This window comes from Scyliorhinus torazame, chromosome 1 (genome assembly GCF_047496885.1).
Source record: "Scyliorhinus torazame isolate Kashiwa2021f chromosome 1, sScyTor2.1, whole genome shotgun sequence".
NCBI lineage: Eukaryota > Metazoa > Chordata > Chondrichthyes > Carcharhiniformes > Scyliorhinidae > Scyliorhinus > Scyliorhinus torazame.
Window position 1 is genome coordinate 27,727,168 of NC_092707.1, and position 18,082 is coordinate 27,745,249.

The 18,082-nt window shown below is 46.0% G+C and overlaps 1 protein-coding gene across 2 annotated transcripts in view; it reads right to left on the reverse strand.

Moving 5' to 3' along the window:
* The window catches only part of myo1ha (myosin IHa), a 153,696-nt gene that overhangs the window by 134,482 nt on the left and 1,132 nt on the right, over positions 1-18,082 (reverse strand). Inside the window, exons 1-2 of one of the 2 annotated variants that reach the window (XM_072478122.1) lie at positions 13,476-13,561; positions 705-863 (exon numbers count right to left, since the gene is read on the reverse strand). In XM_072478122.1, coding sequence (XP_072334223.1) covers positions 705-830 — 126 coding nt within the window. In that variant the 5' untranslated portion in view covers positions 831-863; positions 13,476-13,561. Of the gene's footprint in view, positions 1-704; positions 864-13,475; positions 13,562-18,082 lie in introns of those variants that run through there. The other variant, XM_072478208.1, reaches the window with a different exon arrangement.

Sequence of the window (18,082 nt, forward strand, 5' to 3'; positions counted from 1 at the left end):
TATGCCTTCTTGACTACCTTCTCCACCTGTGTTGCCCCTTTCAATGACCTGTGGACCTGTACTCCTAGATCTCTTTGACTTTCAATACTCTTGAGGGTTCTACCATTCACTGTATATTCCCTACCTGCATTAGCCCTTCCAAAATGCATTACCAAAGAGAAGGAATTGGTAGATGTTGAGTCTGGAGAAGGGGGTGTAGATAGCCTGGGTCACATTGTGATCCAAAAAGACGAGGTGTTGGGTGTCTTAAAAAATATTAAGGTAGATAAGTCCCCAGGGCCTGATGGGATCTACCCCAGAATACTGAAGGAGGCTGGAGAGGAAATTGCTGAGGCCTTGACTCGATGGGTTGAATGGCCCCCCTTCTAAACCATAGGAATTCTATGGTGCTAATTCTATGATTGAGATGTCTCAGTGTTAAAGGTGCTGTATAAATGCAAGTTGTTTTAGTTGAAGGGGTGGTAACTAAAAGAGGACGAGGGCAGTGATGGCATGGGTAACCATGGAGACCGCACATGCTTGGGCCCCATGTGATTTTGGATTGTCTTTCTGTGACCTAGAATGATGGTTTCAGAAAATGTATGGTGATAAATAAGCATTTGTGTTGAGGATAAGTCAGATTTACTTAAAATTGTGCTTCTGGCTTAGGCAAATTTTGAACTTTTTTGTGTGTGTGGACCCAGACAGTATAAAATCAGAGTTACATAGATCAGGTTCTCCCGAAAGCGCTTGCGAAGGTTGTCCAGAAAGGCAATCTCGCTGGTGTAAGAATCGAGGAGGACAAAATCTTGCACTCCCACTCTATCACGTGCTGTCAGTGCTCCTTCCATGTTGATGTGGAATCTACTTCCGGTTTCCTTCTTCTGAAAGAGAAGAGAGAGAGAAAGAAAAGGTCACACAACTCTAAACGTTAACTCTCTCCACCGACGCTGCCAGACCTACTGAGCGTATCCAGCGTTTTCTGTCTTTATATTAGATTTCCAGCATCCGCCCGCCGTATTTTGCTTTCATTTTATTAACGGGCGGCACGGTAACACATTAGTTAGCACTGTTGCTTCACAGTGCGAGGGACCCGGGTTCGATTCCCGGCTTTGGTCACTGTCTGTGCAGTGTCTGCACGTTCTCCCTGTGTCTGCCTGGGTTTCGTCCGGGTGCTCCGGTTTTCTCCCACAAGTCCCGAAAGACTTGCTTGTGTGAATTGGACATTCTGAATTATCCCTCAGTGTACCTGAACAGGCGCCGGAGTGCGGCGAACTAAGGGATTTTTACAGTAACTTCATTGCAGGGTTAATGTAAGCCTACTTGTGACACTAATAATGATTGTTATTATTGTTTGAAGGAATAGGAATTTGGCTTCCACTGAGGCAGTAAGAGTCATTTCCTGTCAACAACCTCTTAGGTGGATCGACCATGCTAAATTGCCCCTTGGTGTCCAAAGATGTGCAGATTAGGTGGGGTTACGGGGATAGGGCGGGGGAGTGGGCCTAGGCAGGTTGCTCTTTCAGAGGGTCGGTGCAGACACGATGGGCTGAACGGCCTCCTTCTGCACTGTAGGGATTCTATGGATTCTAAAGAAACACACACTAAAATGTGTCATTCGAGTGCATGTCAAGAGCTAAAAAAAAATTTGCACTAGTTAAACAATATCAAATATTAAATAGTTACCAATAAATCAATATTGAATTTGGGAGAAAATGTTTCAGCCAAAGAGTGGTGAGAATGTGGAGATTGCCCCAAGAGAGGAATATCTGAGATGGATAGCAAAGATACATTTCGGGGGAAGTAGATAATTGCGTGAGAGAGAAAGAGAAAGGTTGCCACACTCCGGCACCTGTTCGGGTACACTGAGGGAGAATTCGGAATGTCCAATTCACCGAACAAGCTCATCTTTCGGGACTTGTGGGAGGACGTCGGAGTGCCCAGAGGAAACCCATGCAGACACGGGGAGAAAGTGCAGACTCCACAGTCGGCAGTTAGGAAGGCAAATGCAATGTCAACATTCATGTTGAGAGGGCTAGAATACAAGACTAGGATTGTACTTCTGAGGCTGTATCAGGCTCTGGTCAGACCCCATTTGGAGTATTGTGAGCAGTTTTCGGCCCTGTATCTAAGGAAGGATGTGCTGGCCTCGGAAAGGGTCCAGAGGAGGTTCACAAGAATGACCCCTAGAATGAACAACTTGTCGTATGAGGAACGGTTGAGGACTCTGGGTCTGCACTCGTTGGAGTTTAGAAGGATGCGGAGGGATCTTATTGAAACTTACAGGATACTGTGAGGCCTGGTTAGAGTGGACGTGGAGAGGATGTTTCCACTTGTAGGAAGAACTAGAAGCAGAGAACACAATCTCAGACTAAAGGGATGATCCGTGGCAGCACGGTAGCATTGTGGTTAGCACAATTGCTTCACAGCCCCAGGGTCCCAGGTTCGATTCCGGCTTGGGTCACTGTCTGTGCGCAGTCTGCACATCCTCCCCGTGTCTGCTTGGGTTTCCTCCGGGTGCTCCGGTTTCCTCCCACAGTCCAAAGATGTGCAGGTTAGGTGGATTGGCCATGCTAAATTGCCCATAGTGTCCAAAATTGCCCTTAGTGTTGGGTGGGGTTACTGGGTTATGGGGATAGGGTGGACGTGTGGACCTTGGGTAGGGTGCTCTTTCCAAGAGCCGGTGCAGACTCGATGGGCCGAATGGCCTCCTTGTGCACTGTAAATTCTATGATTCTATGATTCACAGCCCCAGGGTCCCAGGTTCGATTCCGGCTTGGGTGTCACTGTCTGTGCGGAGTCTGCACATCGTCCCCGTGTGTGCGTGGGTTTCCTCCGGGTGCTCCAGTTTCCTCCCACAGTCCAACGATGTGCAGGTTAGGTGGATTGGCCATGATAAATTGCCCTTAGTGTCCAAAATTGCCCTTAGTGTTGGGTGGGGTTACTGGGTTATGGGGATAGGGTGGAGGTGTTGACCTTGGGTAGAGTGCTCTTTCCAAGAGCCGGTGCAGACTCGATGGGCCGAATGGCCTCCTTCTGCACTGTAAATTCTATCATTCTAAATTTACAACAGAGATGCGGAAGAATTTCTTCAGCCAGAGGGTGGTGAATCTGTGGAATTCTTTGCCGCAGAAATGAATGAAATGAAATGAAGATCGCTTATTGTCACAAGTAGGCTTCAATGAAGTTACTGTGAAAAGCCCCTAGTCGCCACATTCCGGCGCCTGTTCGGGGAGGCTGTTACGGGAATTGAACCGTGCTGCTGGCCTGCCTTGGTCTGCTTTCAAAGTCAGCGATTTAGCCCTGTGCTAAACAGCCCCTTCGGCTGTGGAGGCCAAATCACTGAGTATCTTTAAGACAGAGATAGATAGGTTCTTGATTCGTGTTATGGCCCAGGGTTTAGAGAACCCCAAAGTGTGTTATGGAGTTCACCTGACGCACAGCTTTTAATAGATTGTGGTATGGGGAGCACACGCCCCACTCTACAGGTGTGGTACAGCAGACATTTTTTAAAGCAAAATAATGCTTATTCTATGAACTCAAGTTAACCTTTTTAAAACATATAGTGAACATCTTAGCAACCATTAATTCAAATACCAGCCCCCAAAAATACAACACTAAGTAATCCGTAAGCTATCCTATTAACATCCAGAAGACTTAAAACACCTTTTCCCAGATACACATTAGATTTACATTCACTACTGAGAACATTTATAATTCTGAATTCACCAAATGATCAAAAGATAGCCTTTTCATGGCACAGCGATCAACAGTACACCTGTTCTGTCTGGCTTCAGCTCCAACACTGAAAACGAAACTAAAACACACCCTGCAGCAAACAGCCTAAAATGAAAGTAAAAAGCTGACAGACAGCCCAGCTCCACCCACACTCTGACATCACTGATAAACACCCATTTCTTAAAGGTACATTTCTGAAACACCCATTTCTTAAAGGTACTCTCACATGACACCTCCCCCCCCAAGAAAAAAAAACCTTCAACTTCTAGGTGGTTTCACTTTTCTCCTTTTCACTATCCTTTAAGAAATGCACACAGTAAATATACTTTCTCGTTTCAAAAAACAACACACGTAAACAGGTATAATAATATAGTCCATTTTTTTCGTTCTTCTTACTCCAACTGAAATCCTTCTCGATTGACAGTCTCTTTGAACAAGAAGGTCTCTGCACGATCCGTCCATTTCTCTACGCCTCGGCATTTTTCCTTAAAGTCAGATACTTTAGTTCAATCTGACCACAGAGTCTCTTGTAATTCTCCAACACAGGAGCATTGATTATCACAGATTCCGCTGTTCACTGAAATTTTTGACGTTTCTTCAGCAAATCCACCAGTGGAGCAACTTCGCTACAAAAATGTTTCACAAATGTTCGATCAAATCCACTCATGCCAAGAAATCGCATTATTTCCCTTCGTCTTGAGAGTATCGGAAACTCCTCAATAACTGTTGGTTTCACATCCCGTGGGACCATTCGACCCTGTCTGATTGTATGGCCAAGGAAAGTGACTTGGGCTTTTCCAAATTCACTTTTGGTTAGGTTTATCACCAAACCCGCCTCCTGCAGTCTATCGAGTAACTCCATCAAATGTTTTAAATGTTCTTTCGCTCTCTGGCTGAAAATTACCAGAGCGTCGATGTATACCGCACAATTGGGTAATCCTGAAACAACTTTGTTAGTTAACTGGTGAAATGTGGCTGGGGCGTTTTTCATGGCAAATGGCATAACTTTGAATTGGTATATACCACCTGGAGTCACAAAAGCTGAAATCTCCTTTGCCCTTTCGGATAAAGGTACCTGCCAGTAACCTTTAAGTAAATCCAGTTTGGAAATAAAAGCTGATTGTCCCACTTTCTCAATGCAATCCTCCAAACGTGAGATAGGATAAGAATCCGTCCTTGTAACTGCATTAACCTTTCTATAGTCCCCACACAACCGTTGGGTACCATCTGGTTTAGGCACCATCACTATGGGTGAGCTCTATTGGCTGCAACCCACTTCAATTATGCCATTTATAAGCATACTCTCAATCTCTTTGTTAATCTGTGCCAATTTTAAAGGGTGAAGTCTGTATGGATGTTGTTTGATTGGAACAGCATTTCCCATATCTACATCATGTATAGCCATTTTAGTACTTCCCAATTTATCTCCACAAACTTGCCCATGTGATATCAATAAGTCTTTCAGGTCAGTCCGTTTTTCCTCTGGAAGGTAACTCAACAATTTATTCCAATTTTTAAGAACATCCTCGTTTTCCAATTTAATTTGAGGTACGTCAAATTCACAGTCATCTGGATTTGTTTTGTCACTTTGAGTTAGAATCATTAAAACCTCCTCCTTTTTCTCTCCTTCCCTTTCAAAGTACCTTTTAAGCATATTCACATGACACACTCGGTGAGTCTTCCTTCTATCTGGTGTTTTTACCACATAATTCACCTCACTTAATTCCCTTTCAATCTGATACGGTCCACAAAACCTTGCTTTTAAAGTGGTTCACCTACCACTGGTAACAACACTAAAACTTTATCTCCACTGGCAAAACTACGAACTTTGGATTTCTTGTCTGCTACCCGTTTCATCACATTTTGTACTTTGAAATGTTGTCCAGCCAATTCACCTGCTCTACTTAATCGTTCCCTAAAATTTAACACGTAATCCAATAATGTAATTTCCGATTTCTCACTCATCAATTTTTCGTTAATCAATTTTAGTGGTCCTCTTACCTCATGACCAAAAATTAGTTCAAAAGGACTGAATATGGTTGACTCATTAGGTACATCCCTAATTGCAAACTTTACGAATGGAATTCCCTTATCCCAATCCTCTGAATAATCTTGACAATAAGCCCTCAACATTGTCTTGAATGTCTGATGCCACCTTTCTAACGCTCCCTGCGATTCTGGATGGCACGCAGTTGATTTAAATTGTTTTACTTTGAAGCTATCCATAACTTCTTTGAATAACCTCGAGGTAAAATTTGATCCTTGATCCGATTGTATTTCTGTGGTTAGTCCATATCTAGTAAAGAATTTAAGTAACTCCTCCACAATCTTTTTCGCTGTAATATTACGTTCTGGAATGACCTCTGGAAACCTAGTAGGCACATCCATTATCGTCAAAAGATATTGATTCCCACTTTTCGTTTTAGGAAGTGGTCCTATGCAATCAATTATGACCCTTGTAAAAGGTTCATCAAATGCTGGAATTGGTATTAAGGGCACTGGTTTTATCACTGCTTGAGGCTTCTCTATCACTTGACATGTGTGACATGATTGACAAAATTTAACTACATCTTTATGTAGTCCAGGCCAAGTGGCCTCCCACTGGTACCACATGTGCAACTTGTAACACCTCCTTTCTATACCCTACCTGCAATACTACTTGATGAACTTCTGCCCACTTTACATCTGCCTGCATATATAAATGTCTCAATTTTCTCATCAAGACATCACTTTTATGGTAATAACACTCTGGTATACACTCAGATTCCTCTTCCGTGTATGTTTTCTGATACATCCATTTTATTTCTACATCTTTCTGTTGTAACTCCGCCAATTTTCCTTAACTAAAAATATCCGCCTCATCCTCCACCTGTTCTTGTTCTTTTTCAACCATCTGATCAAAAATTGTTTCTGATAATTGCACTTCAACTTCATCTTCACTCTTTGATTTCTCCTCTTGTCTTAACCTGTGACTTTGCGACCTTGTTACGACAGAATCTGGAAAAATCCCAGGATATTCGTCCTTCAACACTTCAGTTGTCTAATTTTACACTGGCTTATCCACCACAGTAGGCATCACTCCCACCTGCGATCCAGCTATATCATTACCTAAGATAAACTGTATTCCTGGATAAGATAGCTTCTCTGTTACTCCTACTACCACTTCACCACTCTTCACTGGATTTTCCAACCTTACCTTATCTAATGGAACAGTACTTCTCTCACCCTGAATTCCACATATTACCACCTTTTCTGGCAACATTCTTCCCAAACTACATAACTCCTCATCCCTTACCAGTAAAGATTGACTAGCTCCCGTATCTCTTAAAATTATGACTTCTTTACCTGCTCCTCCTGATACACATGCGTAAACAGTGTAAATATTTGAAACTTTTCATGTGTCTTCCACCCTCCTGGATTTCGTTTTTAATCTGAGGTACAGTCTCCTTATTATCTCCCATCAGATCTCCTTTACCACTTGAGCATTTCTCATGTCCCCAGTTTCTATCCCTCACAGGCTGAAACTGATGTCGGAACCCACATTTTGGTTTATGAACTAATTCATAATCATCTGCTATTTCTGCTGCTAATGTCACAGTTTTAACCCTCTGATCTTCCACATGAGTTCTCACTACATCAGGAAATTAATTTTAAAACTCTTCCAAAAGTATAATTTCTCTGAGAGCTTCATACGTTTGGTCTATTTTCAAAGCCCTTATCCACCTATCAAAATTACTCTGTTTGAGCCTTTCAAACTCCATGTATGTTTGACCAGGTTCTTTCCTTAAATTTCTAAACCTTTGTCTGTAGGCTTCAGGCACTAGTTCATATGCACCTGAGATGGATTTTTTCACCTCCTCATACGACTCAGGTACCTCCTCTGATAGTGATGCAAACACTTCACTCGCCCTACCTACCAGCTTTGTTTGAATCTGTAACACCCACATGTCCTGTGACCATTTCATTTGTTTAGCTACCTTCTCAAATGAAATGAAAAAGGCTTCCACTTCCTTCTCATCAAACCTTGGCAATGCTTGGACATATTTAAATAGATCCCCAGTCCCACCTTAACCCTGAATGTAGCAGGCCCTACTACAGCAGATATAGCAGAGCCATACACACCGGAAAGCCTCAGATTCAAATACTGGCCTGGGTTAAATTATCTTCAGTAGGAGTAAGGCAGCAGAACACTAAAATTAGTCTCATCTGCCGCTGAATTTGAAAGGGAGCAATGAGCCCACTTTACATGTATCCGCTTGTTGGCTTGTTAATTGTGATACTTCCTGCATTGAAACTAATCCTCTCTTTGAGGAATGTTGGAAGGAGAGGATGCGAATCAAACCCGGAACTAGTTATTGGGAGAATACTCTTATTAGTTGCTTGGTTCCTATTGTTTCCTGTTAAGTAGGATCTCAAATGAGGATATTAAAAATAGTTCAAGGCCTCGAACGTTGGCACAGATGCACATCCAGCCGACAAAATGTGAACATGAATGAATCTTGCCTCTTGGCACTAGATATTCAAGGTTTATTTTCAAAAATGTGTTCACGCAATTAGATAGTTATCAAAGGCCAACTATGGAATTTCCACAAGCGAGGAAATTGTCTTGTTTCATTAAATTGGTGTATTATCAATTCTTTAAAAATATGCATATTTCCTCATAGTTCGTCCAGCACATCCCTAACACACTCAGTCTCACCCTCTTTATAGCTCAGCTCCGACCACAATGAAGAAAATCACTTGAATTTGGATAGCGCCTTTCATGATGTGTCAAAGCGCTCGAGAACAATGAATTACTACTGAAGTCCAGTCACTATTGAATTGTAGATCAGAGTGGGGAGGGGGGAAATTTGTGCGCAGCAAGCTCCACAGACAGCAATAAGAAGAATGATGAATGAATCTGTTTTAATTATGTTTGTTGAGGACTAAATGGTGAGGGCAATCTGGAAGGCTAAAGTTCAAATTTGGGAGGGGTGCAAAACTACTGGTAGCAGATTAATCACTTGTTAACCCTCTCTTGCAGCCCCAATTTTTACTGCTCCACCCACCGTGTGCCTCGGTTGCCTAGGCCTCAAACTCTGAAATTCCTTCCCTAGACCTCTTCATCTCTCCATCACTCTCTCTCCTCCAGAGACACCCCTTAAACCTTACCATTTTGGCTCAGCTTTGGTCAAGTGTCCTAACATTGCCCACCTGTGACTCAGTGTCAAATTGCGTTTGATAGCACTCCCTTGAAATGTCCTGGTGTGATTCCACTGCAAAGCTGCCACGTTATTAGTAAGTTGTTGTAATATACACCACTGGGTTCTGCAGGCCACTCAGAAGCGATGACTGGTTTCATTCTCCTAACTATACACTCTTCCTATTCCCCGAAGGGTCTCCAGCTCCCAGCCCACACCCGGGCTGGAGTACTTATATCCCAGCAGTCCTAGGAAAGGAGGGGGTAGCTCTGACCCCTCATCCGGGTATTTCGGTGAGGCCACAGGGACTCTGATGTTGCAGACCCCTGGGCCTCCTGTCAGGTTATAACACTGCCCATGGGAGACAATGGGAATGCAAAGAACAAAGAACAATACAGCACAGGAACAGGCCCTTCGGCCCTCTAAGCCTGTACCGGTCATGATACCAACCTTTGCCAAAAACCTTCAGCACTTCCTTGTGCCGTATCCCTCTATATCCATCCTCTCCATGTGTTTGTCAAGATGCCTTTTGAATGCTGTTAATGTATCTGCTTCCACAACCTCCCCTGGCAACGCGTTCCAGGCACTCACCATCCTCTGCGTAAAAAACCTGCCTCGCACATCTCTAAACTTTGCCCAACGGACCTTAAACCTATGCCCCCTGGTGACTGACCCCTCCACCCTGGGAAAGTGTGCCTGCCCATCCACTCTATCTATGCCCCTCATAATCTTGTAGACCTCTATCAGGTCACCCCTCAACCCCCGCCTTTCTAATGAAAACAATCTGAGTCTATTCAGCCTCTCCACATGGCTAACACCCTCCAGACCAGGCAACATCCTGGTAAACGTCCTCTGCACCCTCTCCAAAGCCTCCACATCCCTCTGGTCGTGTGGCGACCAGAATTGTGCGCAATATTCCAAGTGCGGCCTTACCAAGGTTCTGTACAACTGGTCAAACTGGGAGTGTATCTGGCATGCGATCTGCAACTGCCCACCTTGCGGCCCTCGCTGAAGCTGAATTATAACAGAGCGTGAGAGGACGAGACTGAGGAGAGAGGTTGGGTTGTGGAGGGAAGGGTCGAAGGGCGGAGGTAAGGGGAGCTCTGGCCAAAGCTAGAATTGGCAGAAAGGCAATGGCATATGAGCTGCCAAAAAAGAGCTGCCCAAACTGTGGGAAAGAGCCTGCTGTCACCACAGGAAGTTCAATCTCCAAGATCGCTCGGTCTGTCTCAGCTCGGATTAGCAAAATGCTTTGTTGCCCAGGATTCTAAAAATACAATTTTTCTCTTCATTGATTTCCTGAGACGATGGCTACTTATCAAGCTGCAGCGGTGCTTATCTTCAAATGAGGAAATGAAACGTACGAGGTGCTCTCTTTTCATCAACTGAGGAAATTATTTTCCATTCGCCAGGATGACAAGTTATGATTCTTTGAAAAGGAAATTGGAATCGGACACAGGGATCACAATAGGGACACATTTATATTGGTGCGCTTGACAACAAAGATTGGGATAGCCACCAGCTCCAGATATCTAGTTTCTGCTATTGCTGTGTGCCCCAGCCACCTGCTGTTTGCAGTCTCTCTGACCAAGTTCAAAGGCGAAGGCAACAGATGTACAAAAATGGCGCAAATCTACAACAATCACATTTTGCCCTACTGGCGTAGACCAATTTGACACGCTGATACGTACGTAGCACCCCATCACATAATCATGGCAGGATGGCACGGGTGGGTGGTACAGTGGTATTCCCGGCTTGGGTCGCTGTGTGGAGTTTGCACTTTCTCCCCGTGTCGGCGTGGGTTTCCTCCGAGCGCTCCGGTTTCCTCCCACAGTCCAGGTTGAAGGGCTTTGGAGAACGGACAGGACAGTGGAGTTGAGGCCATGATGAGATCAACCATGATCGTATTGAACGATTGGGCAGGCTCGAGAGGCTAAATTGCCTACTCCTTAATTCATGTGTTCTAAGAAAGAACTACTCTGGCTGATTTCATCGCCCAGCTCTTGGTCTGTAGCACTGTAGGTAACAGCACCCCAGGCACAATATGGTGTTCATGATTAATAAGGGTATTTCTTGATTAATATGAAGATCAGGGGTTACGGGGAGAAGGCAGGAGAATGGGGATGAGGAACATATCAGCTATGATAGAATGGTGGAGCCGACTCGATGGGCCGAGTGGCCTAATTCTGCTCCTATATCTTATGAGCTTATGAACAAGCAGGCGAACTGTCTAATGTGAGTGGTGTTTCAGCAGATTCCTTTGACCTTCAAATCTCTTCTCACAGTCAGAAGATTTAAAAAAAGTGTGGGAGCCTTCAGAGATCACAGCCTAATGTCTGAAATTCTCACCATAAACTTCGACATCTTACTACAACCCCCCTAACGTCAAGAGCCAATGAATACACCTTGTGAGCCATATCTGCGATTGGCCAGCCTAAACTTTCCTCCCCCTTGTGCTATTATCCCCCCCCCCCCCACCCCCCCCCCCCACCCCCAACTCCCCTCGCCTTGCCTCCACCATGTGAAGCATACTGAGAAATCTCACTGTGTTAAAATTACTGTATGAGTTTAATTACTTGGTATTCAAAGCACCGTAGCAGGCCATTCGGCCCAACAGGCACCTGCTGGTGTTTATGCTCCGCATGAGACCCTTCCTGCCTTCTCCATCTCACCATGTCTCCTATCAACATGTCTTTCTATTCCCTTCTTCCTGGTGTACTTATCCGGCTTCTCCTTAAACCCACCTCTGCAGTTTAATTCAGTGACTCTGTGTGGCGGCAAGTTCCACATTCTAAACTGATGCTGAACATGAGGAACACTGTAATGTGCAGACAATGTGAATTCTGCTTTAAGTACATCCACCCTGTGGCACAAAGACGAAAGTTGGGTACAACTGTGGCTTTATTACAGTCAGATGCGTGGCCTCCTGCTGCAGCTGGCGAAATGGCAGGGCACTGGAGGTCATACATATTTATACAGCTCTCCATGGGCAGAGCCAGCCGGCAGGAGCTACCGGCGAACCTGTAGTGAAGGTCCTACCTTACATCTCCTATTACAGTGGATCACCACACCCTGTAAAGTCTGGCTAGGTTTTTCACTGCGCTTTTAGAACTGCTCTGTAATAAAGCCGATCACAGCAAAACGCGGAGTTTAATCACAGATAGGTCACCACGATGCTTGCTCAAGAATTCCGTGCTGCCAAATCTGACGTGGGCTCTTCTGATCGCCCCTCGTTCTGGTTGCCCGGGTTGTGCTTATTTAAATCCATAATTCTTTCTTCAAAGGAGGCGGCAATCCCGTTGCCATTTGTCCCCATGCCTGCCCACTGGGACACGAAAATGAGTCCTTTCTGTTACCCGCTGCCAAACCCCTACACCTGATTGCACCAATTGTTAAAAGCAAATAGTTTGAAACCCAATCTAACTATCAGTGCCACAGGTCTGCAAAAAGCCACAAAAGTGTCACAGACACCAGGGGCGAAATTCTCCGGTATCGGCGCGATGTCCGCCGTCTGGCGCCCAAAACGGCGCAAATCAGTTGGGCATCGCGCAGCCCCAAAGGTGCGGAATGCTCCGCATCTTGGGGGGACGAGCCCCAACCTTAAGGGGCTAGGCCCGCGCCGGACGAATTTCCGCCTCGCCAGCTGGCGGAAAAGGCCATTGGTGCCCCGCCAGCTGGCGCGGAAATAATATCTCCGGGCGGCGCATGCGTGGGAGCGTTAGCGGCCGCTGAAGGCATTCCCGCGCATGCGCAGTGGAGGGAGTCTCTTCTGCCTCCGCCATGGTGGAGACCGTGGCGAAGGTGGAAGGAAAAGAGTGCCCCCACGGCACAGGCCCGCCCGCGGATCGGTGGGCCCCAATCGCGGGCCAGGCCACCGTGGGGGAACCCCCCCGGGGCCAGATCGCCCCGCGCCCCCCCAGGACCACGGAGCCCGCCCGCGCCGCCTTGTCCCGCCGGTAAGGTAGGTGGTTTAATCTACGCCGGCGGGACAGGCATTTTAGCAGCGGGACTTCGGCCCATCCGGGCCGGAGAATCGCGGGGGGGCCCAACTGGCGCGTCGCGATTCTCCCCCCCCCCCCGCCAAATATCCGGTGCCGGAGAATTTGGCAACTGGCGGGGGCGGGATTCACGCCAGCCCCCAGCGATTCTCCGACCCGGTGGGGGGTCGGAGAATCTCGCCCCATGTTTTAAAAATCACACTGAGGGTTAACTCAGTATTGACCTGCCACTGTGAACTCTCTACTCCTCAGTACGGATTCCCAATAAATTGATACGTTAATTTTATAATTTATTGTTTCATACCAATGTGTTACTGAACATATATTTGGCCAAAATCTTTTCTCGCTTAACAATCAGTAGTGGCACATTTACTATAAAACTGCACAGAAACAGCAGCTGTAAAAAGAAACAGGGTTTTAAAACGAAAGCTTGCTATCACAACTGGCAGTTCCTTCAATGGATCTCCATCAGAAACTTTAACCTGGATTTCTCATCTCATTCTGATATTTTCCATTGCCTTTGCCCAATTTCCAACATTTGCGTTTTCTCTTTAACATAATAAAAACCCTTAACTCTTACCTCTCGCACTTCTCTTGCAGTTTCAAACCAGATTTCGCTCCTCTGTCCTGCTCCTGATTGGATTTTTTAGCGTCTGGTATATACAGTTATATAGGGCGCACATATGGATGCAGACTGCATGAGACGTGAGTCCATGAGCAGGAAAATATTTGGGGATCGAGATTAAGGCCCAACCAATAGGAAGCCAATATTATTATTTATTGCAACGTGAAGGCTGCTTGTTGGTGGGGAGGGTTAGCGTTTGAAAAGTGCACAATCCACTCTGATAACTGGAGGGCTTTGTAGAAGAAAACAAGGCATAGGTCCTGACCTCTGGACAGGAAGTCAGGAGGAGAGACCAATGTTGCTGTCAGTTTGAATTACAGTGGATAAAGCTAAGGGTGGAGGCAATGTTCAAGGACAACCAAAATGTGCAAAAGGCCAAATAAAGTGTTGAGACTGGTGATCCAGAAGGACCTCAATTTTTTTTCCCTTCCCGTGTTTCCTGTGAACATCATTTAAAACAACTAGAGGCGATTATCGCAAGATGCAAAGAGAGAATGTGATGGTCATTTGGCTAAAGACGTCAATCGTTTTGGCTAGAGAGGAGGAAGTGCAATCCACATTTGCAGGCAAAATCGGAGACGTAGGTAAATAGTTTGAGGAGTGCACAGGGACGGGATATAATAATCTTTAATAACAAGAATCTTTCGTGTCACAAGTAGGCTTACATTAACACTGCAATGAAGTTACTGTGAAAAGTCCCTAGGCGTCACATTGCAGAGCCTGTCCGGGTACTCTGAGGGAGAATTCAGAATATCCAAATTACCTAACAAGCACGTCTTCCGGGACTTGCAGGAGGAAACCGGAGCTCCCGGAGGAAACCCACGCAGACACGGGGAGAACATGCAGACTCCGCACAGACATTGACCCAAGCCGGGAATCGAACCTGGGACCCTGATGCTGTGAAGCAACGGTGCTAACCACTGTGCCACCGAGCCGGATATTGTTAAGATGGTGAAACAAATGGCAGATGGAATTCCCCATCCATGAATATGCCGTATTGGATTTTGGGAATAATAAAGTAATCATTCATTGAAGGGGAACATTGAGATAAGTGGAAAAGCAGATTGATTCAGCTTCACAGGAAGCCAACATTTCAAGTGAATCTGAGATAACAAAACATTGAGCTTTCTGTCAAAGAGTACACAATACAAATCAAATTTGACAGTGAAGCTGCGTAAGACCCGAATAAGAACTCAAGAGCCTTTGGCCTCTGCAACAGGGAAGGCAACAGAGTGGGTACAGCGTAGATTCAGTATGGTATGTGGAAACGGAAGTACAACGAAAAACCCCAAAGTATAGGGGCAAAATACTGTCGGTGCAGGAAGTCTGAAATAAAAACAGAAAAGGCTGGATAAACTCAGCAGGTCTGGCAGCATCTGTGGACAGAGAAACAGAGTTAACGTTTCAGATCAAAATGGTCCTTCTGCAGACCTGCAGGAGGATCATTTAGATCCGAAACGTTGCCGCCACAGATGCCGCCAGACCTGCTGAGTTTATCCAGCATTTTCTGTTTCTACTCCAGGAAATTGGGGTGTTTGCAGAGAGGAGGTTAAGGGGCAAATGTTGGTGTTTGAAATTTTGAAGGGATGGGACAGAGTAGATTGAAATACTGTTTCCAATGTTTGCGAGGTTCAGGACAGGGTGAGGGAGAAAGCATTTTGCACAGAGATCCGTGAGGGTAAAGATGGGCGTTGGGTGGGACTTTCCCTCCGGTGGGATCTTTCGGTCCTGTCGATGGTGACTCTCTACGGTGGGTTGCCCAGCGACGGAGGGTGTGAACAAGGGGAAACCGCGTTCACAGCGGGAGAACCAGGAATCCCACCACCAGTAATGGTGGGCCTCCTCCACCCCTGCAGAATGTGCCACACCGCACGGCGGGACAGAAGACCCCGCCCATAGCACTTACAATACTAAAACAGGCCATTTGGACCGACTGTCTTCATTGGGACGGCACAGTGGTTAGCACTGCTGCCTCACAGCTCCTGGGACCCGGGTTCATAGAGTCATACATGTTTACAGCATGGAAACAGGCCCTTCAGCCCAGCTTGTCCATGCCGCCCAGTTTTTATCACTAAGCTAGTCCCAATTGCCCACATTTGGCCCATATCCCTCTATACCCACCCTGCCCAATTCTGGCATTTGAACTTTCTCTCTCGTGCCTGCGTGGGTTTCCTCTGGGTGCTCCGGTTTCCTCCCACAGTTCCAAGATCATTGGTCATAGAATTTACAGTGCAGAAGGAGGCCATTCGGCCCATCGAGTCTACACTGGCCCTTGAAAGAGCACCCTACCTAAGCCCACACCTCCACTCTGTCCCTGCAAACCCACCGAACCTTTGGACACTAAGAGGCAATTTAGCGTGGCCAATCGACCTAACCTGCACATCTTTGGACTGTGGGAGGAAACTGGAGCACCCGGAGGAAACCCACGCACACACGGGGAGAAAGTGGAAACTCCACACAGACAGTCACCCCACAGCTGGAATTGAACGCAGGTCCCTGGAGCTGTGAGGCAGCAGTGCTAACAACTGTGCACAGTGCCGCCCAAAGATGTGTAGGTTAGGTGGATTGGCCATGATCAATGAACGGCGGAGTTACGGGGATAGGACAGGGGTGTGGACCTGGTTAGGGTGCTCTTTCAGAGAGCCGGTGCAGACTCGATGGGCCCAATGGCCTCCTTCTGCACTGTAAATTCTATGATTCAACTTGCTTTCATAAAATAATTTCTATGTAACTCTACGGATCCGATAAAGGAAAGACTTGCATTTATGCGCCTTTCGTATGATTATCCAAATGTGGAGCAGGAGGAGGCCCACTGAATCCATTGAGCTTGCCCTGCCAATCAGTAAGCTCATGGCTGATCTAATTGTAACCTCAGATCCATATTCCTGCCGTTAATCTTTCCACCCCTTGCTTATGAAGAATTTATCTATTTCTGGGTTAAAGATATTTAAAGACTTGGTCTCAAGCACCTATTGAAGAAGAGAATTCCAAAGTCTCGCAATCCTCTGAGAGAATTTTCCCCCCCCTCATCTCTTGTCTTAAATTGGCAAAACTTTCCTTTTAAACAGTGACGGCAGGACGTCCCAAGGTGCTTTGCAGCAAAGTGTGCTCAGGGTTCCAATGTAGGAAACGAGGAAACTAATTCACACACGGCAACTTTCCAAGACAAACAATGCTCCTAAAGGTAAGAAAGTCGTCCACTTGACGCTGTTGAGCATTTATTCCAGGACGCAGCAGTGCCCCATGCCTGTCAAGAGATGGCAGTCACGCTCAATAGTCTTTCAATCTTTCAATGCGTAGCTGACATCCGCTATTCCACGTACTCTTCAGGAACTGCTCTCTAACCCGATTAGAAAGAAGAGGCATTTTGCTCCTTGGTGGCCCACTACCAGATTGCTGTCCTGGAGTTTGAAGGGGCAGCCTAACAGTCTTCAGAAAGGCTCAGAATCCTAGAATTGTTACAGTGCAGAAGGAGGCCATTCAGCCCCATTGTGTCAGCAACGGCTCACCAAACGAGCATCCTGCCTTAGTTTCATTCCCCTGCCTTTGCCCCAGTACCCCTTCCTCATTGTTTCTATTCAAATAATCATCTAATGCCCTCTCGAATGCCTCGATTGAACCTGCCTCCACCACACTCTCAGACAGTGTATTCCAGACACGAACCCCTGAAAAGTTTTTCACATCACATTTGCTTCTTTCGCAAATCACTTTGAATCTCTGCCCCCCCCCCCCCTCGCTCTCGATCCTTTCACCAGTGGGATCAGTTTCTCCCTCTCTACTCTGTCCAGCCCCCTCATGATTTTGAGCACCTCTATCAAATTTCCCCTCAACCGTCTTCTCTCCAAGGAGAACAGTGCCAACCTCTCCAATCTGTCCTCATCACTGAAGTTTCTCATCCCTGGAACCATTCTTGGAAACCTCTTCTGCTCTCTCTCCAATGGGTTCGCATCCTTCCTGTAATGTGGCGCCCGGAACTGTGCACAATATTCCAGCCGAGGTCGAACTAGCGTCTGGTATATGTTCAGCATAACTTCCCTGCTCTTGTACTTAATGTCTCTATTAATAAAGTCCAGAATACTATTTTATTTTTTACTGTTCTCTCCACCTGTCCTGTCATCTTCAATGATCTATGTACATTTACACGCAGGCCCCTCTGCTCCTACACCCCCTTAAGAATTGAACCACTTATTATACATGATCTCTCCACGTTTTTCCAACTAAAATGCATCACCTCACCCTTCTCCGCATTGACCCTCATCTGTCAGCTATCTACCCAGTCCAATAACTAGTTTGTGCCATTTTGAACTTCTACACTGTCCTCCTCACAGTTTACAACATTTCCACGTTTCGTTTCATCTGCAAACTTTGAAATTGTCCCCTGCACACCAGACATAGATCATTAATAAATGTCAGGAAAAGCGAGGGTCAAAATACCACCCCCGGGGGAACACCACTACAAATTTTCCTCCAAGCCCAAAAAATATCCATTGACTGTTGCTCTCGGTTTCCTATTGCTCAGCCAGTTTTGTATCCATGTTGCTATTGTCGTTCCAAGAATACCC